General features: G+C 38.5%; 2 protein-coding genes across 11 annotated transcripts in view; both read left to right on the forward strand.

The window, feature by feature from the left end:
• tacc2 (transforming, acidic coiled-coil containing protein 2) overlaps positions 1-8942 on the forward strand; it is a 59812-nt gene extending 50870 nt beyond the window's left edge. For 8 of the 10 annotated variants that reach the window (XM_032552399.1, XM_032552391.1, XM_032552396.1 and 5 more), the window contains 8 exons: positions 1934-2080; positions 2176-2252; positions 3639-3682; positions 4466-4474; positions 5098-5258; positions 6753-6859; positions 7100-7220; positions 8038-8942. In XM_032552399.1, the coding sequence (XP_032408290.1) occupies positions 1934-2080; positions 2176-2252; positions 3639-3682; positions 4466-4474; positions 5098-5258; positions 6753-6859; positions 7100-7220; positions 8038-8103 (732 nt within the window). In that variant the 3' untranslated portion in view covers positions 8104-8942. The remainder of the gene's footprint in view (positions 1-1933; positions 2081-2175; positions 2253-3638; positions 3683-4465; positions 4475-5097; positions 5259-6752; positions 6860-7099; positions 7221-8037) is intronic. The other 2 variants (XM_032552394.1, XM_032552400.1) reach the window with 1 other exon arrangement.
• Positions 8943-9099: 157 nt separating this feature from the next.
• On the forward strand, positions 9100-15274 carry ly6pge (lymphocyte antigen 6 family member pge). The gene is made up of 3 exons (XM_032552401.1): positions 9100-10629; positions 13481-13597; positions 14307-15274. The coding sequence occupies exons 1-3, from the start codon at positions 10572-10574 to the stop codon at positions 14486-14488; spliced, it is 357 nt and encodes a 118-aa protein (XP_032408292.1). The 5' UTR covers positions 9100-10571; the 3' UTR covers positions 14489-15274.
• The last annotated feature ends 9078 nt before the right edge of the window (positions 15275-24352 follow it).

The raw sequence follows: 24352 nt of genomic DNA on the forward strand, positions 1-24352 counted from the left end.
TTGTAAAGTGACAAATGTGTCTTATCGAAGCTATTCTCAACATAAAAACATGTGCCAGGAATATATTTAGTTGGAACTAAAGATGCAGCTGAGTTAGGAAGTCAGTAAACGGAAAAATCCTTGAAAGAGTTGGAGTAGGACTTCTGGTTCCCAATCGTGTCCCTTCAAGTCTCATGTTGTTGCTCCACACGTTTCAGTCTCGACTCAAGAAACCCAGCACACGGCGGTGGAATATCAACGGTTCACCTTTACTCAAAGTAAGAGTAACAAGACACCCTGTGATCTGTTCTTACCCAGCTAGAGTGCAGTCCAAGTATTTGGGCAAGAACATATTTTTCATTGTTTCACTGGCCCAGTTACACAACAGCACACTGGATTCAATGATATGACTATTGTTATATCTTTTTAGTTAAATTATCTTCTTAAAACATATTTCCCTTGATTTGAATATTTAGAAAATTAATTAGCACAGTGAATCTAAGCTGTTTGGCTCCCTCTAAAGTTCAGAATGAGAACTTTGCCCTCTTGGTTCTGACTACAATCTAGTCCAAATACATCCAGACTGCACTGCAGACTTGAGCCTCAGTAGATCATAGATGTGCTACATCTAGACAGCATTTTATATGGAGATGCACTGATCAGAGATTTTGTAAAGCTCAGACCAGCTACTGATGCCGAATTCACTCCAAATTTCTAAAAGATCAGCAATTGATGATTTTTTCTATTCCAGTGGAAAGTTAGCAACTGAAAATATCCAACTTTGTGGTTCTCCCTCAGTAGTAATTTCAGCACCAAAGAGAGTTGTTGTTAGTTAGCACATTGGATCAGATCTTTTCCTTTCAGACTGAGTACTGATAGTCCAACGTTGTCATATCTCTAAGTGAATATTTTGCTTACTTTTATATCTATGGTCTTGCCGGGTTCATGTACGTTTTGGTTATTTCCATGTTTATTCTCCTTTCAGACGTTATAACCTGCATTCTCAGCTTTGAGCCCATTTTTAAGTCCACATTAAAATGAATCACTTGCCTCTAGTAAAGTTTGTTTCATCATATTTTCAGTTAATATGATGAATGATCTAAAATTTAGTAACCCAACCAAAATAGAGCTTTGAATCAAAATACCTAGAAGCCATGCCATTACATGTCCTCAAGTTTCTACTATTTACCTTAATTTAGTCGTTCGTTTTATACGAGAGTAATCGCATTAGTTTGTGAGCCAGACACAACACTTAGCTCCATACGTTCTTGTTGTTCTCTTTGAGCCCCCACCGTTTCATTAAATCCTCCTTTAATCCAGCTTTTCCGATGATGACTAAATCCTTTTATTCCAGGCCAAATTTTAGAGGTGAAATAGTGATACCAGAAAAAGTCTTGTATTCAAGAAGTCGAGGCATAAATGTTGTCAGACCTTTACGGACACGTGCACATCTTGGAAACTTTTTAAGTTTTTAGTAAAAACTGTGAAGTCAGAACAGTTAATCTTTTACAACCAAACACTAACAGGAATGCCGCTGCTGCCCAGTCCAGCTCCCTTATTGTCCATCTCTGTTTTATTATCTGCTGCTGTGCGCCTTCCTTCTTGTCTTGCTCAGACCAACTCACATTCAAGCTTCTGCAAGCAGCAGGCGCTCATGATCGCTCAGCCGGGGCCAGCATCAGCCAATTACGCAGTAATTACTGTAGCGATGAAGGCTGTTTCATCCAATCATGTAGTGGGCGACTGAGTCCTCCGAAACATCACCAGCTTTGCAGCATTCGCCAGCAGAGTTTTGCTGCGTGGAACAGATTTCTGTGGTTCCATGCTGCCTTGAGGTTGTGGTTCAGGAAACCTGTTGGGCTCGTGTGCGAGCCCCTGCATCTGATCTGTTTCCGATTTGTAACTCGCCATGTTTCCGTTCCTTTCCCTGCTGTCCTTTGCTTCGTGGAAGCAGCACCGGGACATGTTGTCTTCTGTGGAGAGCTCCATACCCAAGAGCTCGCTCTACGCCAAGACCACCAGCAGCAGCAGCTACATCGAAGGCGAGAGTCCACATCTGCCAAGAGAGCTCGACCAGTCGTTGGACATTGCGCGAGAGGAGGTTCCCTTCTGTTTCTTTTTATTCTTTGAGTGGCAAAAGTCATTTCATTTCAACATCTAGAACTTTACTTAAAAGTGTTTGCCCCTATTTTATAGATTGTGTCAAAGGAGAAAGAAGTTCTGGAGTGGCAGAGGAAGTATGAGGACAGTCGACAGGAAGTGGTGGAGATGAGGTAAAAAGAAACATTGAGTTGTTGTCAAGTCTATCACTTTTAGATATCTAGCAACTATCTTTGTATTGCATTGTCTTCTTTTGCACTTCTAACTTGGTTTATCTGAAACAAAGACACCTTTGGGTCCAGAATGGAAAACCAGTTAAAGAGTATGCCAGTCTGCACTGAGCACAGATAGAAAAGATGACTAAATAATTAATTACTATATATATTATTACACCAAACCTGCTAACAGCAGCTCTAAACTCACCCATAAACAACAGTCAGCAAATAGCTTCAGGTTCAGACAGGAAACTGGATATAAGCAGCATTGGAGCTTCTTGTCAGTTAGCAGGTGGTGAGTGTGAGTGCAGCTGGGTCATTTAGCAAGGATAAGACAGAGCTTACCTCCTTTAAGTGATTGTGCTCTGGATAAGGAGGAGCTAAGAGACTAAGAGGGAGGCAAGGCTAATCAATCCTCTTACCCCGTACAACCTGTTTTACTGGAACAGTCAAAGATGGTCCAGTTATTTCTAACGAAACAATGCAAGCATGAAGAAATTTATTCCACATCACAGATTAACCTACTTATGTTACTTTTAGTAAGAATTTTGATGCTTTTTTTAGTGAAAAGGACATGAACAGGCACAGATCTACAACAAATTGAGAAGCCTATGATGTTCATGGCCTACTATAAAGTTTTTTTTTTTCTGTTTTTATTCACAAATTAGTTCATACAAAACAAACATTACAGACTAGCAAACAGAGGTATTGATGTACAAAATAAGCAATTAGATAAGCAAAAATAAGAAATGATAACAATAAGAAAGAGCACAAGAATAAGAAAAAGAGTGTGAAAGAAAAACAAACACATGAAAATAGATACATTGGGTACATTTTTATTTTCTTAGAAGTTATTTTCAGATTTCTTTTGGGCTACTGTACATTTGTACGCATAAAAATTGGCTGTTTTGTCCTTTTAAATTGACAACTTAAAATGTGGTTTTAATTTTTTGATAATTATTGAGTAAGTAAGTAATTATTTCATTTCTTCCTACTCTTTTTTGAACAGAAAAGTAGTGGCAAACAAATTATTTTGTTCTTGGTTATATATGCACATGCTTTCTCTGTCCTACTGATTGCTTGCTTTTTGCTTTTTAAAAACCTGTTTGAAATAAATAAATCAAATCAAATTATTATTATTTACTTTTAATTCAATAAACACAAAGTTAAAAAGACGTTTTGACCAACATTAAGTGTGAAACTGCACCCAGACCTAGAAAGTGAGTGGAATGGCATTTATATAATTTTCTCTATTTTATCAGTTGGAGCATTTCTTTTCATTACTAATATTGCACACTCTGATATTGTGCTGACAATAAGTTTGCAATCATTTTTTATCTGTAGGAGGATTGTTGCAGAGTATGAGAAGACTATTGCGCAGATGATAGGTGAGTTTTTCACTTCCTCACTTAATGTAATCATTGACTGTAAGTGCACAATTTAACATGCATCAGAAAATGTTTTTCATCAAATTCTGACACTTTAATTTGCTCTTTGGTATCTTATTGAAGTTTATATTTTTTACCCCACCGCCTCCGATTTCAAATGGTTTACTTCAGAAACGCATCAGTCAGTTTTCCAGTTTTTAGAAAAGGTTCACCTGCTAATACCAGTTTTAATAATTTGCAATCTTCCTTTAAGAACTATTTTATAAACATATAAAACATTCAAAATATGCTGTAGAAGACCATAACTTATTCATAGTAACATCCTTCCTTCCTTAGCTTAACTTCCATATCCAGGTGTTGCTCCTTGATTTATTTAACTTCCTATCAGCCAGTCATAATCTGACTTATTGGTTCATCTCTAGTTTAGCTTTGTTAATTTTGTGCTGCGGCAGAGAGTCTGACACCGGTGGTGGTGGAAACCATCACAAGTATCCATTGACGGCACCCTTGTCACTACTTTGCTCACTTTACATTTTCCCTGCCCTCACCTACATCCTTTTTTGCCACCTTCAGACGTTCTTGAATATTTGGCTTGTGCTGCAGTCTTAAGTTAATGTCTTGCTCTTCCCAGATCACGTCCACTAAAAGGCCAGAATCTGCTTCTGTTCATGTCTAACGCTCGGCTCTCTCACATGTCTTGACCCTCCTGGTTTGACTTAACGCACTCCCTTCTTTTCTGTTCTGCTCCCATCATTGCCCCTTACTATTTGATAACCCTGACAGGCATGCCAGGTGAGTAACACAGAGCCGTACTTTGCTTGTTTGTGTCAGCTCGCGTCTCTTCATCCGTCCGTCAGAGGGGGGAGCAGGTGTGCTCCTTTTCTTCATCTCGTCTAGTGGCTTTTGTTTGTCCATTCTGTTGCATTTCACATAAAGGCTAAGACCTACCTTTTTTTTTTTATAGATATAAGGGAAAGAATCTGTCAAGTTGTTTGTTTTGAAAATAATACTATATCAATCTGAGTGACATAAAAACAATGAAAAGATCTTAAAGATGCATCGGCACTTGACTAAAGGTGTGTGCTAAAGCCACTCAAGCAGCTTTACCTACTTACACAAGTAGATCATCTACTGTAAGTTACTTAAAAGCCAAGCAAGTGTCGCTCTAAACAAACCGAGCGGCCAAGCTTTATAAAACATAGCTATCCTTTTTGATTTCCTCATTGTGACATTTTGTTTGCATGCAATAAAAAATAATGATTTTCTGAAGTAGAAAAATCACTCTAACCCACGATTCCACTTTGTTTGTGTAAAATGGTGTATATTTTTATGTATGTTGTGGGAAGATGTTTGAACCTTCCACGTCTCTAGTGGATAGATTGATGATTTAGGAAATCTGTGTGTGTGTTCATTAGAGGATGATCAAAAGGAGAAGTCTCTGTCCCACCACACCATCCAGCAGCTGATCATAGAGAAGGACCAGGCCTTGGCCGACCTCAACTCTGTGGAGAAGTCCCTGGCTGACCTCTTCCGTCGTTATGAGAAGATGAAAGATGTGTTGGAGGGCTTCCGCAAGGTGCCACACAAATTACTCAAAACTTCTTAGTCAAAATGCCCTTTAAACCACTTTAAACAGCACCCCTTGCACCTCTGATAAATAAATTCCTATATTACTGCAGTAGGATAATCTCAGGCTGAAAATTTGACATAAATTCAGCCTTTGAGTGCATTCAGTAGAGAAAATCATAATATAATTATAATCAAATCCAACAAAACATCTCAAAATGGCAAATATTACCATGTAGCGTCACAGATGCACTCATCTTGCAGGCTCAGCTTTCATGAGACGTCATGAAACAGGAAGTTAAATTAGAAGGAGGCTAAGGGATTGGTCAAAATTGAGCCGAGTTGCAGTGATCGGTCAGAAAAGAAGTGAAAATTGCAAGTCTGTACATAATTTGTGAAAATTTAGTAAATTTGCATTAACAGTTGCGATCGCAACATCACAACATCCTGGAGGGACAGGTTAATGTTAGTCTCCTAAAATATGTCCCATAGTTGTAGCACACATAGTGTGAGGTTTCCTGTCTTCTGTTCTGCTCCATTCAGAGGTTTTCTGTAAGATTTAGGTCTAGGGATGAAGAAGGATGATTTTTCTTTCTAGTGAACCACTTTTTTGATGTTTCAGTCACCTGTTTTGGAACAATATCTCACTGAAAGACACAGTGATGACCCATTTCCTGTTAGAGGTCACCAGGTTTTTATTGAAGATGTCCTAAAATAAATTGAAAATGTGTTCATGTGACCGTACACTAAAAAGTTTCCCCGAACTCCCAAAGAGAAGCAGACCTGCAGCTTCACAAATCCTCCACCTTTACTTAAGAGGAGGCACAAGTTCACTTTGTGCACATCCAAACAGTGTTTTTACACAAAACCCTCCTGGGCTGAGTGGATTTTGCAGGAAAGGGGGACACCCATCAGCAGCGCCTCTGGTCGTCTGGTCAAATCATGCATGTGATGCTCAGGTGCACTGAGACAGAAGAGATTATTGGACTCTATCCTTGGACAGTTTTATTAGAAGCATCAGTACCTCTGAACAAAACACATTTAAAAAGGATCACCGTGCCTAGAGGACGACAGCCATTGTGGGCTGTTTGATAGGTAATATTAGAGGCGTATTTTATGACACGCATTTAAGACGGCTGATCTGACCAAAGCAGTTGGTTTCAATCAAATTCTGAATAGTATTTTGGCAAAATCCATGTTTGTTATAGAGACTTGGTGACCTCAAGATGTCACTGTGAATTTTTTCTTCCATTACTAGACACAATAAGTATGCCTCAGTTGCATTTATTTTAGCAGATTTGTGAGTGATGATGTGAAAAAAATTCTTCCTCCACTTTTTAATGTACCTAAATTTAATATTGAATTTAGAAAGCAATTTCAGGGTAAAGTTATCCCGCTACAATGAAAGATTATTTCGTTTTAAGGCTTTTTAGACATGGAGAGATAAGTGTGAAGGGTACTGTAGTTTAAGGGCAAGACATTTAATAAATCTCTCTTACTTTAGAATGAAGAAGTACTGAAAAAATGCGCCCAGGAGTATCTGTCCAGAGTCCGCAAGGAGGAGCAGCGGTATCAAGCTCTGAAGATCCACGCTGAGGAGAAACTAGACAAGTGAGTATAAACAAATTCAAATTATAATGAGTTTTTCACCCCACAAAAGACTAAACCACAAAAAGCTCTAAACGTCCAACCAATACAAGCTCCCAAATTCGCTTTTTATAATAGGTTAGTTACATTTCTTCTGTTTTTGAGATGCATTACAATCTTTCCTGACTTCTTCAGAATGGTATTTATCCCTGTACAAGTACTGAAGGGTAACTTTATTGTTTTATTTTCACTGTTCATCTCCAGAGCCAATGCAGAGATCGCACAGGTTCGTTCCAAGGCCAAGCAAGAACAGGCTGCCCACCAAGCCAGTCTGAGGAAAGAGCAGATGAAGGTGGACTCTCTGGAGCGCACTTTGGAGCAAAAGGTCAGCGATGAGAAACACACTAACCTTAAAAAAAAATACAGTACCTTGTCAAAGATTATTCATATCCCCTGAACTTTTTACAACCTCCTCAATGTACTTTATGAGGGGTTTATGTTTATATTGTGGATTAAATAAAGACATGATTTGAGCATCTTGCATAATAATACCATCCGAAATGTGTGATGCACAGTTGCTGCTCAATACTTTGAAGAACATCTTTTTGCTGCATTTACAGATTACAGAAACTTTTGGCCATTCTCAGACTCAGTCACAATGCTGGAGCGCATCTTTGGATATTAGTTTCCCAATGGGATTTAGGTTTAAACTTTAACTAGGCCATTATAGCACATCAGTATATCCAAATCATTATATTATTGCTCCATTTTTAGGGCCATTTTCCTGTTGGAAGGTGAATCTGTACCTCAGTCTGATGTCTTTTGTAGATTGTTGGCAGTTTTACTCTCAAAACCTTTCCCATTCCTGCTGTGAAAAAAAAAAGTTTCATAGTGAGGATGGTGTGTTCAGGGTGAAATGTCTTGATGGTTTTGCACCATTCAGTGGCGTTTTGAATGACCAGAGCATCTTCTTCCACATTTGGTATTTCTCCCCTCCCTGCACCTGACCCAGATTTAGAATTTTACCTCAGCTGCTTGTCAGATAATCACCCTGTAAGCAGTTTAGGTTAACAGCTGTATCATAATAGGTCTACAGTTGTGCCATACTCCTTCCAATTTCTCAGAAAGTTCAACCCATATGAAGAGAAAGACTCTGTGTATACACAGTTCAGGTAACTTAATGCTTTTACAATTTTTTACAGAACAAGGAGATTGAGGAGCTGACAAAGATCTGTGACGAGCTGATCGCCAAAATGGGGAAGAGTTAGCAGCCACGCCACAAGCTAATACTTTATGAACACAAAGTGGATCACTGTTGCAAGAAACGATGGACGTTTTAAGGCCAAAGAGGTCTTGGGGTTTTGCTTCCTACTGAGTCTCCACCAAAATGACCTCCTCTTATTACTCTGTACATTTTTTGATGTGTCAGTGTACCGTACTGTATCAGGGGTCTGGTTTAAAGTTTTAGAAAAGCTATCATATCAGTGATGAGTGTTGCGTGTGTGATTGTGTGTGTACGGTGACGAAAAAGTCCAAGGATTACTTGTGGGCTGAGTTATGTGTTTATGATGTTGCCATGACAGCCACTGAGGGAGAAGACTGTTTACCCGCTCCTGTTAGTTTCTCCTCTTGATGCAAGGTTAAGGTAGATTTTGAAAAAAATTAGCTGCAGATGTTTAGATTTATTTGTACAGTCTTGAAACACTTAGACACCAACCGTCATTATAGTGTTTGCATGTAAGAGAGAAAGAAAACCTTGTAATGTTACTGTTTGTATATACTGTTTTGTGGAAAATCCAAGTATAAAACAAAAGAGTTGTCTGCATTTTAATGTAGTTACTATATCATCCTCATCCTGCTGCCCTCATGTAAGCATTTAAATATTTGTTATACTTGTCATAGCTTTTTTGATGAAATTGTGGGACTATTATTTTATTTGGGAATTTATTTTGATATAAAGCAAACTAATCATCACTGTATTCAGTTGTGAGCAGGAGCGATTTAATTTTTGGGGGACGACATCTGTTATTTTTCACTGAGGAATAATTCCTCTTCACAGCTACTGTACAGCATCAGCTTACAAAGTGCAATAAAAGATGGCAATACAGCTGAAGGTTCACTCTGGTCTTCATCTTTAGCTCATCACTTGATTGCTCTATGTTATGCTGGGCTTTTACAAAAACGTATAAGATTTTATTTGACTTTCACCTTGTGTTCTTGAGGAACACAAACACACATTGATGCATCAATGGACTACTGTTTGGGCCTCTGATTAAGATGTATAAAAATAACTAAATAAAAATAATCCTCTTTTTTGAGCAGTATACATTAAAAATGTACCAAAAATCCATCCTTTAATTTGAGGACATATATTCTGTGGTGGGAAAAATACGACATTAAGAAGTTTTGCTCAGCTGTTGGTTCCCATAACAAACCCTTTAAAATAAATCAAACATTTTCTTATTCTTTTACTTTTTAAAATTGATCAGAGTACCTAGGTATTTTCAAGTAGTATTTCATGACTTTCTGGTTCACTCTAGTTTAAAACTCTGGCTCAATTTGCTTTTAGCCACTGGTTGCTATGTTTGATGAGGAGCCATTTTTATTTCGCCACCACAGCAGGTTGCTAAGGCAGGAAAATCATCTCTGTAACAACCAAGGCGCTAAACCTTTCAGGGATTTTAATTAGATAAAAAGAGATTGAGTTTTTCTGTAATACAGGTAATGTGGGTAATTTTGACATGAAATAAAACACAAATGTGTAGAAGTTACTGTTAAGTGTGGTGGGCATAAAGTGAGGCTGTGGGCCTGTTTATGTTTTGAAAGGCACTGCGAATATTGTTAGTGTAAAAAATATATATAAACTTGGTTGCTGTTATGACCCCTTACTGAAGAGTTTAAACTACATCAATTTCTTAATATGATATGTGCTGTCAAAGAGAGACTGTAACTAATTGGTCACATGGAACAATTACATTTTTTTTCTTCACAGTTTTGCTTGATTAAGATGTTGCATATTCAGCCGCATTGAGATAGAATCTGAGTTTTGATCTGTTTGATCATAGTCTGCAACTTGCAGAATCTTGGTATATTAAACAATTAAATATTGCTCTGTTTTTGCTCCATTCTTCTTTAAGTGCCATAAAAAAGCACACCCTGGTAAAATTTGTTCTGGAGTCGCCACTGGAGATTACAGCATTGGGACTTACAGGGCTAAATGTGAACTACAAATAGTACCAATAGTGAAAATTATGACCCGTGATAGTTTAGCAGAAAAAAACATTCAGAATGAATCTGTCTGTGAACTTACAGTTTTAATAGGCATGGACCAGTAGAGATGCTCACAGTATGATAATTGTGCGTAAAAGAAATTCCACAGTTTGATGACATTTGCAAAATGTAATCTAGATGTTTTTAAATGCAACAATTATTGCCTTGTTCTTTTACTTGTGCAGCACAACCTCGTTTTTAAAGGGTTATATAAGTAATAATGGTATGGTATTATTACTACTATGTGATAGAAATATAAATAATGTTATCCAAACTATGCATTTATTGTAAGTATCATTTTGGTGCTAAACAAAATTTAGCACCACTCAATGCCAGCTGCTCATCTGCTGCTCAGGCAGGAGCAGATATTAGCTCATTTAAATACCAAGATAAAGCTCAGAGGGCTTAGAGAGCAAACAACCTGCTTTTCATTGTGGTATCAGGAGGAGCGACAAGTGGCAACACCATGACGACCGTCCACTATTGTCTATTGCTGCTTTTTGTGTTCCTGCTGCCAACTTACAGTAAGAACTATTTTACTCTTAATATTCCACCCTTTTTTGTCTTTACAAATTGGTTTTAGTATTTGTCTAAAAAAGGAACTTAGAAACATTTCTCCACCTGTTAGTTGACTTTTTCCATTCAGGCATTTCTTTAGCTACCTGTTTCTCTGTACATTAGTCTGCTTTTTTTTGGACGACTCCCTTTACATTCTGACATTTAAAAAGTAAAGGCTGGACAAGACAACGCAGCAATGTTTTTATTTTCAAGAAAAACTCATCTTTGAACTGCTTAAGAAATATATTCAACATTAAAACATAAAATGGTATTTCCTGTCATTACTGTTATTGGAAGTTGATTTCTATTGGGATTCTAATAATTGTTTGCTTCGCTGTAGTTCATCCTCATCTCCTGTAACCAACATGCAGTCAAAAGCAGCTAATCTCTTAACAGGCCTGGAGACTAATACTTTTAGCATGTGTGGAAAGCGGCTGTGCAGTGGGGATAGATTGGGGTCAGCAACACTCAGTGGGGGATATTTAATGCCAAGCCAAAACACAGATGAGCACTGATAAGAAAACCAGCAACAAGGACAATTTTAATGATGAAATCTTTGTTTCCTGTTGGTGTTTTAGTTATACTTTTCAAGTTGTGATTTTCTTCTTTAACAGAGCCTACCTTTATAGTGACAGAGTCGACCCTCTGGTTTGATTTGTACGTCTTCTGTCTCTGAACTATATCTGTACAGGGACAAACCTGCGTCTGTGTCAGAGAGACACATCTGAGGTGAAACGAAGCAACTTTGATGGCGAAATACAAGAGATGTGCTGCTGTGAAGAATGTTTGAAGCTTTTAGTGCCTTTCGGCTCTGATCCTCTTAGGAAGCAGCGTTTGAGACTGCATGTCTGGAATAAAGGAGACAGGGATGGAGGGTTTTAAAAGGAACCGTTTAAATCTATAGCATTTCATAGGTCAATTCATTTTCAAATAGCCGCTCCTTCCTTAAGATAAGAAATCAGGGCACAGAAAGGCATTTAAGTGCTTTATGTGCTGAAACTGGTTCCCGAGGCATTAGAAGTTTAGAAAAATAAGTATTTTTAAACATGTGGACAGAACTGCTGTAACTTTCCGGTAGATTTTGAAAGATTTGTGAGAGACGAGGGAAGGGATTAATTAACGCTGTCTCCTCACTTTAGTCTCACTTCATCAGCGGAAGACTGTCACACATTGGAAATTTACATGGCTTGCATGTGCACGCACATCAAGTACATCCTGTGTGAAAGGAGATATCAAGAGTTGGGGTCTGTCTGGGAACCTGATTTGGTCATGCTTTACACCTGCATCACTGGAGCTAACTCTCCTTTTCTGCAGCTTTAAGGTTTCTAGGCCATACCCTGGATACCGCATTAACTGTTGAAAAGAGAGCAATGGGTTGGGTACCTGCAAATGTTCTCTTTAAAATCATCAGTACCAATATCATCTTGGTAGATTGTTGAGGACAAAATGCAGAACAAAAATTAGATCTGCTCAGCTGTTTAATAAAATAGCAACAGTAGTTTAAAAGTGACCTAATATGCTTCCTTGAACAGGTTAGGATAAAACAATGTTCATTACATTTTTTGCACAAGTCATTTTTAGATAATGAGATTTTAGTCTGCTCAGTTCGGCCTATTTTGAGCTCTTTTGTAATGAGCTACTTTGGGGCCTGTTGTCCCTTTAAATCCAAATAAGCTGCTGCTTTTCACACCCCCCCCCAATTCCACATTTACTGAAACAAACAGATGCGCAATTACCTAACTTAACATATTTGAAAAGCATAAGTAGAGCCTCTGACACAACCAATAAGGATGCAGCAAAGTGGCTTCTAAACGGTAAGTAAACAACAAATCATTAGTCTTTACCAGCCGCCACTGTACAGCACATACAGCGGTAAAATCAGCTGATCAAACGTTGTAGAGCTAAGGTTCAGTTGCTATGTAACGGGCTGGGCTTCATTGGGGTTGCTAGGTGATTGGCAGCGCCTGCTGATTTGACTTTACATTCCAGAAGTTTTTGAAATGGGTCCATTTCCAGACACCAAACAAACAAACTTAGCGCCAAAATCCAGCTGGGAGGTCTTTCTTAAGCACTTGGTCCGTTTTTAGAAGCAGTTGAGATCCAAGTGGAAATACAATGTCCCATTTAAAGGACAAGCAGGGTTTTGAAGTGTGGTTCTGTTTAAAGGTAATTAGCAGTTAGTATTTTACTCACAGTAAATATCTCACTCTCATCTTGAAACAATTCCAGTCTCAAAATTATCATAGCGGTTTTGCCAACAGTTTTATAAACCCTAGAAGCATTGTCACATAAGCCCAAATCCACTTTTGCATGGCAAATTAAATATAAATAAATGTATCTCATACTTGCAGCACCACTAGAACCGCTTTCGGTCTGAAAGTATTTAAGGCAATATAAAGAAAAATAACATAAAATAGTGTTAAAATATTTCAGCTTTTAAGCTACTTTACTTTTATATCAGTTACTGTGACACAAAATACTTCACATCTCTCACTTCTCCAGACGTTTTTTAGACTGGAACATATTACATTCACTCCTACTTCCATTTCCTGTGAAAACAAACATTGGCTTCTGTGTATGAAACCATCCAATACAAAACTTTTCCAACAAGTAGCCTTCACATAAATGGATTGACAATATTTTAAAATTATTTAGTTTTAGTACCGTTTTGACTAGATATTAGCTTCAGCCTCTGGGTCCGTCTAGATTTTGCTGACACCAAGAGTGTTTTCTACTTCAGGTAAAATATTAGTAGCCAATAACCTTTTAAACAGAATGCATAGCATCTTGTTTTGACCTTGTCTCTGTCTCATCGAGGCGAGGCTTTGAAGTGCTACACCTGCATGGGCTCTAATAACGATGACTGCAACCGACAAGGCTCCAAATCCTGTCCCAGCTACTCTGACGCCTGTGCAGTGGTGGTGGGCCATGACAGTAAGTTTGACGTTTCTTGAAGGTGTCTCTATCTCCTTTTGCTCATTTAGTTTCTACCTCCTGTTATTCAGACAACATTTGCACTACGTTTTTGTGTTCGTTCTGCTGGCGTGCACATGACTGTGTGTGACAGTGTTTGCTGAAATCCGACCAGCTGTTGTCTGGAGAAACGTCCCAACCTGCAGGAGGTTTGAGGTTTTTTTTTGGAGAATGAAGCTTTTTGCCTCTACTTGACAAATACCCTTAATTAGGACACCATGTGGTGCTTCAGCATAAACATTTTAGTTTATTCATTTTTTTTATTTAGAAAAAAATACTTTGAAGTAACTGATAAGTTACTGATTAGTTCTATTTAAAGTTAGAACTAATCATAAATTAATTGTAGGTTACTTCAATAGTTTGGGCCAAATACAGTTGTTTTAGTTACCTGTAAGAGTCCAAGCTCAAGATATTTAAGGGGGACAATTAAATGTGTGTGAAATGTCAAATCCTGTTGCCTGTGGTCGCAGCAGCTTCTTATCAAACCTGCAGTGATTTTAAAATATCCATCATCCCAGATGCCTGCAGTAGTTTTTTTTAATTTGGTTGTCAGTAGCAACACAGTACTTTTTCGCAACAGCTGTTTTCACTGCTGGTGTACTGATTGGCTTCTGTGAGACAGCTGTTAAATGGATGTGTCTCTCACATATATTTCTGTGTGTCTCATAAGGTGGCGTGATGAAGTCGTGTTCCTACAAGTCTTTCTGCAGTCAGGCCAGCAGCCAGGGATACAGAGCGCCAGGGGTCAGAGTTCACTGCTGCTACAGTGACGACTGCAACATTAAAAGCTTCGCCTCTCCGCTGCCAGGATTCAGCTTTTGGCTGCTGTCTTTTCTGCTACTTTTGCACTGACTTTTTTTCACAGGACACACAGACAACCTGATCATGCCAACAAGAATCCATTCAGCATTCAAATGCCAACAAAATGCCAAAAAACTGCCTGTTTTCACACTTGATGTCATCCTACTGATCACTACTCCACTTAACTTTGGTTAATGTATTTATCGGAGTGCAAGACATTAAGAAAATGCTGCATACTGAGCAGTGAAGTAATGCTTATGAACCGTATCAATAAATCAGTCAACTAGCTGCATCTTTGATGGCAGATAGGCATGGACCAGTTTGCTAATCTTGAGTAAAAATACCCCGTTGTCATGGTATTTGCACATTTTCTTTCAACATTTGAAAGAAAATCAATCTAATTGCTCTTAGTTAAAGTGAAAAGCAACAACTATTTGCTGCTGCTTCAAAATATAGATTTTTAGTTCTATTAATATTGTACATAAAAAAAAATCTATTTACTGTTATTATGCTTTCAAAGCATTGACTTAACCCTGAACTATACAGCCAGATGTGGGGCTAACTCCTGACACAAGTTCACAAATTTCACATGAAAATTACAACAATAGATCAGTTTCAAAGATTGTAGCTCCTGTCAACATCAGTTGTTACAAAGCTATATTTGTATTACTGTAAAAGGTTCTTCATAAACAAGGGACACATTCAAGAGATGTCTTCATCCAACTTAGAAAGGACCCAGTTTTAAGGTTTTTACATAGTCCAATCAAATAAAACAAAATAACAAAGCTCACATTCATGCTTGCTTGAACTTGCTAAAACATTTAGTTATTTGAAAAACATTGTAAAAAAAGATCATTTTGGGGGACCAAAAACCTATGTATATGTTTTTTTTTTGCTACCAAGAAATATTTCCAAACTGAAAAATCTTTCAGTCTTGTAAGTGAGGAAAAAACGAATAGAAGCTTTCTTTCAGCCAACAGTGGAGCAACAAGTGGAGGCGGGGTGATGCTCTCCTAAAGCCAGAAAAAACTTGTCATTTTGCCATTTTCTCTGGCCTGTTTTTTAAACGCACTGTTAGGTATAGAAATACTTTATAATTCTGCTTTTCCACTCCCTTTTCTGTCTTGTAAAAATGATGAACCCCATATTAGATGCTTTACCACGTCTAAACAATCCAGTATTTGAGCACAGTTTTGCGCTGAAATAAACAGTTCTGTGTTTAAAAAACACCAAACTCAGCTGGCATGTTTTCTTTGCTTTTTGTCATTAGCCTCCTTCCTGCCAATCACCAACCTGGATCGTCTCAATGCTCCTGGTAGGAAGTGAGAAAAAGCCTCTCACACGCTGTTCACTACCATAGTCCTTTTACACGCCTGTGGCCAGATGTGCTACTCTGAGATAAATTTACTGCATTTTGAAGTTATTTAGGGAGTTACTGACATTATGAACAGAATCTGGACTCACCTCACAAAGAGGTGGCAACATTTCTGACTGAAGGAATTCATGTTTTGATGTGCATTACATAAACGTTTGTCACTTTTTGTGTCTTTATGTACAGTACAGACCAAAAGTTTGGACACAGTTGTGTCCAAACTTTTGGTCTGTACTGTATATTTAGAGCTGTTAATTCAAAATAATGAAAAGGTGAATGTAATATGACTAGAGTGTTCATTCCTGTCAATATGTGCATTTGTTACTGTGGATTTTTTAAACACACCAGTGAATTATTGTGTGAAGATATAAAGACCCTCATGTTCTCTGCAGAGTATTAAAGGTTTACTCATCAGATCATTATGTCTATTTAACTTTAGACATTTAATGATTAAGTTTATTCATTTTCATAGTGGACGTAACACAACAAACAATTTCAATAATTTTTTAAAACAGAAATTTAGAATGTGAATTTTAAACCTATTGTGGATTTGTTTTATACCAGAAACAGGCTTCAATACATAAATACAGTACACTTAATGTTTGGTTGAAAGTCCCTGAGAAAATTGGAGAAAAAAAAAAAACATACAAATTTGTAGCCATGAACAAGATTCTGGCAAAAATTTTGGTTGAATATTTGAGGACTCAAGTTCATTTTAGATCTTGTTTAGTCCTTGTTTTTGTAGTATGGGTGCTTTTTTGAAATTTTAAGAGAGGTCTAAGTCAGCTTTCTTTCAGAATCCTATTGCAAAACCAGCCTAATTCCCCCAATACCAGTTTTGATGTGAGTTTGAATTTCAACTAGAACTGAGAGATGATATGGATTAAAAAATTTTATCACAATGACTTGTGGTATTTCCTGTGATAACAATAAAACTGAAGTGAAATTACTACATATTCTCTAACTTGTAAACAAAGAGAAAAAAAATCATAACTATGCTAAACATTTTGGAGAGTTGTGGAGGTTTTAATTATCTTTAATTGGAATTTATTATTGTCGCAGTTCATCAACAGTTTTCACAGTAACACTACAACAAATACCCACCCTTTCTGTATAAATGTTGATTTTGGGTACAATCTGGAAGCGATCTTCCATCTTCATTAATCCAATCACTTTGTGCCATTACACAACACAACTTGCACAACAAATTATGCAATACGAAGTTGCACTATTATCCTGTAGCCAGCAACATGCTTGACAGTTGGTACAGTGTTCTTAGGTTTAAAGGATGGATGGATGGATGGATGGATGGATGGATGGATGAACAGACAGATGAACAGGTAGATGGACACATCATCTTTATGGAATGGGACAGATAATTAAGCCTGAAAATAAAAATATCTTCCCATAGAGGAATTACTTGTGCCATATCTATTAAAATCTGTGAAATACTTGTGTTAAATTTCGCACTTTTCCAGACTGTGTTGAAATTCTTTATACCGTATCACTTCCTGCATGTCTGCTTTTGTAATTCTCCCAGCCTCCACTGTGGGGCAGTGGAGGCATGTGGTGAACATCCAGCCACCACATGCCATCAAATTTACAAAACTCTTGCAATTCATATCGACCGACCACGCCTCGTGGGCTCAGCAGAGATTAGCTTTAGTCAATAGTGATAATCATTGTACAGTTTTATTGCTGTCTGCTGGGCTTTGGACGTTATTTAAAAAACTGCAACTGCTTTCTCTCTACTTCTTCTGTATTGCCACAACTCTTTGTTTTCCCTTTTGCTGTGCTTCCTCTCGTGATGTCCTGCTGCTCTCTCCTTTGACAGGCAGGTGTGAGAGTGTGAAGGCATTGCCCTGCAGAGGGATAGACACTGACCTCAAACCGTGAGTTTATGAAGCCCTTTCGGTCCAGGCTACAGGGTCTTCACTTCCGCAAACAGGCCCCTCGTCAGCCCTCATCAAGTTTATTTGGAAAGACTCTTGAAAAGAGATGCAGTTGCTATTACATTTAAGTTCTGATGGCGGGTCAGTGGGTCACAGATTATGTGGAGGTGTCTTTACATTTTCCTTAGTTCTTCTCATGATTCACTTTGAAGTGAGACTGCCCTGTTTCTACACTGCATGGCTGTTGCAGAAATATCATCCTCTCCCTCACCAACACACACACACACATTTGTGAGGACAGAGTTTCAGATTCAACACAGGATTTGAAAGCGCAATCATGGCAAAAGCCCCCGCTGGATTGGAGCCGTCTCTGGGCAATATCAAGCCAGTCGTCGGCTCGCCACATGTCCGCCATCTGAGCTAAAAACTGAAGGTCATTGTCATGGCAACTTTGCCGTTTTTAAAATTGAAGTATGTTTAATCCCAATCCTCTGGCACCTGAAGACATTATCGCCGCAAATCCCACTGTCAGTCATCAAAAAAGATGAGCTGGCTGCCCTTTAAGGGAGGCGATGCGCAAAGTAGCAAAGCTGTGGAAAAGTCCTGCCTGCAGTACAGTGCTTTCTAAAGTATACCAAACAGCTTTTCTGCTAGAATGTCACTGAATGTCTCTCACACTGACATATCTGATAGATTGTTGTCTTAGTGTGTGGGTTGGTGTGCATTTTCTTCCAATAGAAAGGATTTACACTTGTGAAAATGTTCTCATTCAACCCGAAAAGATTGATGCTTCTCTGGAACAGCCATCTTCCATCATATGAAGTCCCACTTCCCTACTTTTGGTTTTAAGAACATCTTTTGAGGTTTTCAACACATTATTTCTTAAAATTTCAAGGTGGATTTGCTGACTGAATGGCACTTGTAATTATAACAAACTCAAGCAGCAGTGGTTAAATTATTTAGGACAAATTAAAATATGTGTGTGGGCATGGAGAAGAAATTACCTACACCTCTTGCAAGGACGTGCCAAAAAGTGCCACACAAAAATATGACATTTGTTACTGTATCATACTATCAAATTGAAAAGTACCTTTAGCTTGTATCAATACACCTAACACATTATAGATTTGTGTTTTTTCCATTGTCCAGAGTTGTGTGTCCAGTTCATTCATCTTTTCTCTTTACTCTAATATTTTCTACAGTATTTAGTTCTTGGTCGACCTTGCTCTATATTGTCATTCTGTTGAAAAACCGAATGATGATTCATCTTTGGCAAAGAAGAAGCATTACAGATTCTAAACTATACTTACCAGTGGACATGAGGTACTTTTCCACATAGATTCATTGTTTTAAATTAAACCTGCCTGGAGTGACTGTTGCAGAAAAAGTAAATCTGACTGGCAGCACAATTACTGGCACTACTGCTGTGAATGCTTTGTAAGGCACCCATTTGTCATAAGGACAGGTTTCAAAACATTTCATGAGATTGTAACATTGTCATCTTACTACAGATGCAAAAATGACCCTTATTCAGAGGCTAAACAAGTTTTTTTCCTTTCTAAAAAGCAACAGGGACGGAGCATGTTGACTAAAAGTGAGAGGTTTCATTTGAGATGCGTTTCTTCACAAACTGTTGCATTCAAGTCAAGTCATTCACTGGATAACATGTCAAAGTTACTTATGCAGTGACATCACTGCATAAGTAACTTTGCAGTTACTTATGCAATGTCTGTCCTACAAATTATTTCAAAATTAGCTACAAAATTCAGAAATTCTATTATCAGAAAATTTCAACCATTACCTCATTTACACAGAACCATTACTTCAGAACAGACTGTAGTTTAAATAAACACCAACAAATCGACGTTTTGTGAAATGTTAAATAAGACAAATAGGTTTACATTTCAAATATTTTAGAAGATATTTCATAAACCTCCTGAGAGTCAACAGGATAATGTAGTTTACAATGTGTGCATACACCATGAGGTCATCGCCCAAGACAATAAAACAGTGTTTAGGAATGACATAACAGGGGCCCTTCTGAGCCTAATGATTTAATAAATGAATTAATCATAATAAAAACTGCTGCTATCAACTAAGTAGCATCATGGGGGTGTAAAATTAAAATGCGAAATGGTCTGAAAAGCTGCCACTGCCGGCGACAAAATCACACTTGAATGACTTAATTTAGGGAGTATTTTTAATGTTACCATCATTCATTACTATCATTAATTATTTATAAGCAAAGACAAAAAGTTATGCGAGACTCAAAAGTAATGATATCATAGGAGTTTATTTTATGTGAAATGAAGACAATAGCATATTTTGGGTTGTCTTAAACATTTTTTGTCAGTGATTTTAATGCAGCTAATGGCTAAAGAGGTGTTGAAACATCTTCAGAAAAAAACTGAGTGAGTCCGGTTGCCTTTGATTTAAGCCTGTTGTTTTAGGCTTTAGGAGTTATCAACCCTGGTAAGTTCCATGCCAAGCTGACGTTGGTTTCCTGATCCAGTCTGTATTGTCCATGCTGCCAAAGATTGAATTAACATTAACGGCCATCTCATTCGGGCTGAGACTGCTCTCTTCGTAATGGAGGATGGGCAGGCAATTTCCGGTAAGCTTCATAGAGTCAAACTGACACATCACATACGTCACGGGCGAACTTTAGTGATGGGTAAAATTTAAAGGTTCAACAGAATCCTCATCTCCAGCAAGCAATCATTTCTCAACCTTCCATATACGAAGTGAATCGTAAGGGGCTGGTTTTTACAAGACTTCAGGCAGCTTGAAGAAATCTGTATTGGAACTGTTTTGTGAAAAAGGCTTTGAAGATGCCCAGATGCTACTTTTTTTCTGTGAACACTGACATCTTTTTTCAGTTGCTATCCAGTATAATAGGACTGGGTGGCCAGAAGATATGGGCCTCAGTGTCTCTTCATATTTATGACTCAGAAAACACAAAAAATCATGGATTGCAAGGGCCTACTGCCTCTGATCCACTCACTAAAGAAAAAGATAAAAATCCAAAAATGTTTTTTGTTAAAATTACTTTAAAGGAATTATTTGGAGTATGAATAATTTTCCCACTGGTGATGTTGTCACAAATAATAAGTTGTTTACGTTAAACTTTTTCTGCACTGAATTACAGGCTGGATTTTTTAAAAGTTTTTTTGAAAGTGTCTTTCCAAACAATGAAATGAACTTATGAACCACCAGTGGAATCCAGGTCCTGCCCACAAGAGCCGACCTGTTAATCTAGGACAGTCCTGTCTCTAAAGAAAGAGTGGTTTTCAGTCGGGCCTTCATGGGAGCACTGAATTTTGGATGCACTCCGCCACAGAAATGACTAAGCATTACAAAGTAAACAATAATAAAAGACAAGCACAAAATGAACCTGAATGGACAGATCACTGACTTAGGACATGCTGTGACTGGTTGCGTCACAAAATCAGAGAACATGAACTGGTGAACATAAACCGCTTGTGCTAATGTGGGAAGGGAACAAAAGCATTCAGGGGTGGAAGCGGGAGGGTGCGTGTTAGACGATGGCTGTGTTTACAAGTGCCTGGGTCCTGGCTGGTCGGCCCAGGTTCACCAAGCGGTCACCGGTTCTGGGGTCTCCAGGTCTGTCTTTTTCTTTTTTGAAAAAGATCTGTGAAGCAGAATTAAAATGATCTACCTCTGGATTCTGGACACAAAGTCGCAAGTATTTTTTATTTTTTTTCTGGTTTTGAAACAGGAAAGAGGAAAGACAGAGTAAGAGGGAGTGGAGGGGTCAGCTGCAGACACAGGCTGGAGAAAGAGAAGAATTAATTGCAATGAGCCTGTTCGTCAGTCACAGCCACTGACGAACACGCTTGAAATGACTAAATGGCCCACCGTCTGTGAGCCTGGGCCCTTATAACAAGACAACAAGGAGTTCACTCAGGACAAAAAAGAAGAATTGACATGATGCAGTGTACAGCAGGCTTAGACATTTATATAGTCATTAATCTGATGGTGATTTTTAAATAATGTAAGAAAAATGGAAGTAAAGTAAAAATTTATCCCATCCCTTCAACTGTTGTTTGCTTTTTATGCAAGATCAGGCATCAGTGACAACAGGTCAAGAAGTAAAACCAAGGCATCCATCTTTCCAGCGACACTTTGCAGCTCATTTTCAGTGATCCCAAGGCGTGCCTTTGTCAAAAGGAATATATAGCTTCCCTCTTGTCGATGCAGAGGAGTAGCTGCTCTACTCCTCATACTATTTGCATGGCTGACCCTGGCCATCATATACTGAGAAACTAATTTCAGTTTTTTGTATAATGCCCTCCCGACCCCATTAGGGACAAGGGTGAACAGAAAATGGATGGATGGATGGATTGTATAATGCCCTGAAAACCTCCAAAGGAAGGTAGTTACCTGGTCAGATGCCCAAACCACAATCAGATTTTTTTCAAGCTCTGCCCTGAGAATGAACCTCCTCACCCATCTCTACATCTGATCCCAACCACCCTAGGAAGAAAACTCATTTCAGCCATTTGCAGAGGCTCAATGGCTCTTCTTTAAATACTGACCAGATGTCAGTGGCGTGCATCTTATAAGCTTCACAAAAGGTCTCTATTCACTTTTTTTTGCAAATTTATAATTTCTTCCTAAATTCAAAAAGGGGTTGTATTATGTATTTTTTGGGCATACTGCCATTTTCTTTTTAGCAAATTCAAGAAACTATGTTAGCTTCTTTTGTTATAAAAAATACTCAAAAAAGTCAATTTTATATCACTGTACCATTTTAAGCATCCAACCATCGACCACAGAAGATTGGAGCAGATCTGTAGGTCCTCTGCATCATAAGGAGTCTGCCTAAATGGACACCTCCTCCTGACGACTTTCCAGGTCGCAGATAAAAGCGGCTAATATGAACTTCTTCAAGGGCTGATGTCCAGCAACTTTAAGCAGAGCTCTGTAGAGCTTGACTGCATGCTAGAGGCAGTTTTGCCATTTAACTGAAGTGTGTAGAACAAGGGACACATCTAAAAGTTGCAGGACTCTGGCGCTCGAGGCATGCAATTTGAGACCACTGCTCCAGGGCGGTTGGTCTCCGATTTAGAGATGTAATAAGGTGCTCTGTTATACAAAGGGTGCTCAAAGAAAGCTGCTGCTCCTCTGCATTGAAAGAAGTCAGCAGAGGTGATTTGGGAGTCCAATCTGGTGAGGGATGTGTGGGTTTGCCTCCTTGGCTTGTTATGTTTATGACCCAAATGCAGATAAATGGAAGACAATGGGTCGATGGATAAGATGTATGCAACAATTGTTTGAACTGTCAATAACATGTTAATCTAGTGTTTTTAAAATGGATTGTTGTTACTGCATTTTATCTACTGGCCAATAAGTTGAAGGTAAACAAGCTTTGAACCAATGAAACATCCAGTTTATCCATTTTCTCTCAGCCGTTCTACCTTCTTCTAAGTGATTTCTCATGAGAAGACATGTGCGCACCATGTCTGTATATCAGATAGAGCCGTGGCGCAGGGTGTCTATTTTTGTTATCCCCCACAGGACGAACAAAGAAGCGGGATTATACAGAGACGAGCCTCTCTGTAGTATTACCCCATCTTCTAATTCCATCTGAAACTAGATCTGCATCTGAAGGCGAAAGCTCCAGCAGAGAGAAGATAATGGAAGAACATGTTGAGTTATTATGAACAATTTAATAAGACAGTCCATTGTTTTATGCAACTTTATTATATGGTGCAGGGGCAACAAAAGAGAAGAGAAGGAAGCAGACCTTGGAGCCAAATCCAAATCACATCAGTAACTGCTGCGCCCCGGGGTGAGGGCAGGCTCAGTCAGCCGTACCATGCAACTGGGATAATTAGTTTTGGAAAGGAATATCAACTGATATAATTGAGCATTCTTCACTAATGAAGATCCTCTGTGTTGTCACTATTGAGGCGCTAATTGACGGGAGAGGGATGGGCTGTGCAGGATATCATGATGAAAGTGCTGCTCGAGTCGACAACCGAAACTTCATCAGGCCGACTGTGCTGCTCTGATATCTGAGTTTTATTTAGAATTGTGTGACCCAGTCGGATTTCATGTTAAAGAGTGTATGATGAGCAAATTCACCACTGATTCATCTACAGAAAGCCTTCTTTTACTAGCTTGTAAATTTAAAAAAAAAATTACATTTTGTAGCAGTTTTTCTTTGCCTTTCTAACAAAAAAGTCCCCAGCAGCCACCAGGATGAGGCTGGTGGGAGTTTAGGGGTTGAACAGGTCGTGTTGGGAGTTTCGATCCAGGGGAAGCAGAAGGTCGCGAATTTTGAGAGAGGGCTCCGAGGAGGGGTTTTGGTGAAATTAGTTCAGGGAATAATAGGAAACCTAATTGGTTTGGACAAGTTTAGGGAGGTGGAAGTAATGCAGTCCTTTAAAAGAGGGTATGAGGGTCGATCCAGCAGAACTATGAGATAATCAGGGGTGGTATTCAGGATAGGAGTGAGGGGAAGGACCAAGTCCAGAAACACTGGGGCCTCCTGATGACCTCTAGGGGAACAAGGGCACAAGGGCAACCAATAGCGGGCGACAGGGGAAATACAAATGAACATCTATGATCAAATCATTTTGGAAAATCTTTAACAAGACCTCTTCACCATAGACTCCTATAATG

Source organism: Xiphophorus hellerii, chromosome 22 (genome assembly GCF_003331165.1).
Source record: "Xiphophorus hellerii strain 12219 chromosome 22, Xiphophorus_hellerii-4.1, whole genome shotgun sequence".
Lineage (NCBI taxonomy): Eukaryota > Metazoa > Chordata > Actinopteri > Cyprinodontiformes > Poeciliidae > Xiphophorus > Xiphophorus hellerii.

What these genes read in the sequence shown, in the direction of transcription:
- ly6pge (XM_032552401.1), top strand. Translation starts at nt 10,572, where the DNA reads ATGACGACCGTCCACTATTGTCTATTGCTGCTTTTTGTGTTCCTGCTG. An exon ending in GTTCCTGCTGCCAACTTACA is followed by an intron (nt 10,630 to 13,480) that starts GTAAGAACTATT and finishes TGTCTCATCGAG; the next exon opens with GCGAGGCTTTGAAGTGCTAC. An exon ending in AGTGGTGGTGGGCCATGACA is followed by an intron (nt 13,598 to 14,306) that starts GTAAGTTTGACG and finishes GTGTCTCATAAG; the next exon opens with GTGGCGTGATGAAGTCGTGT.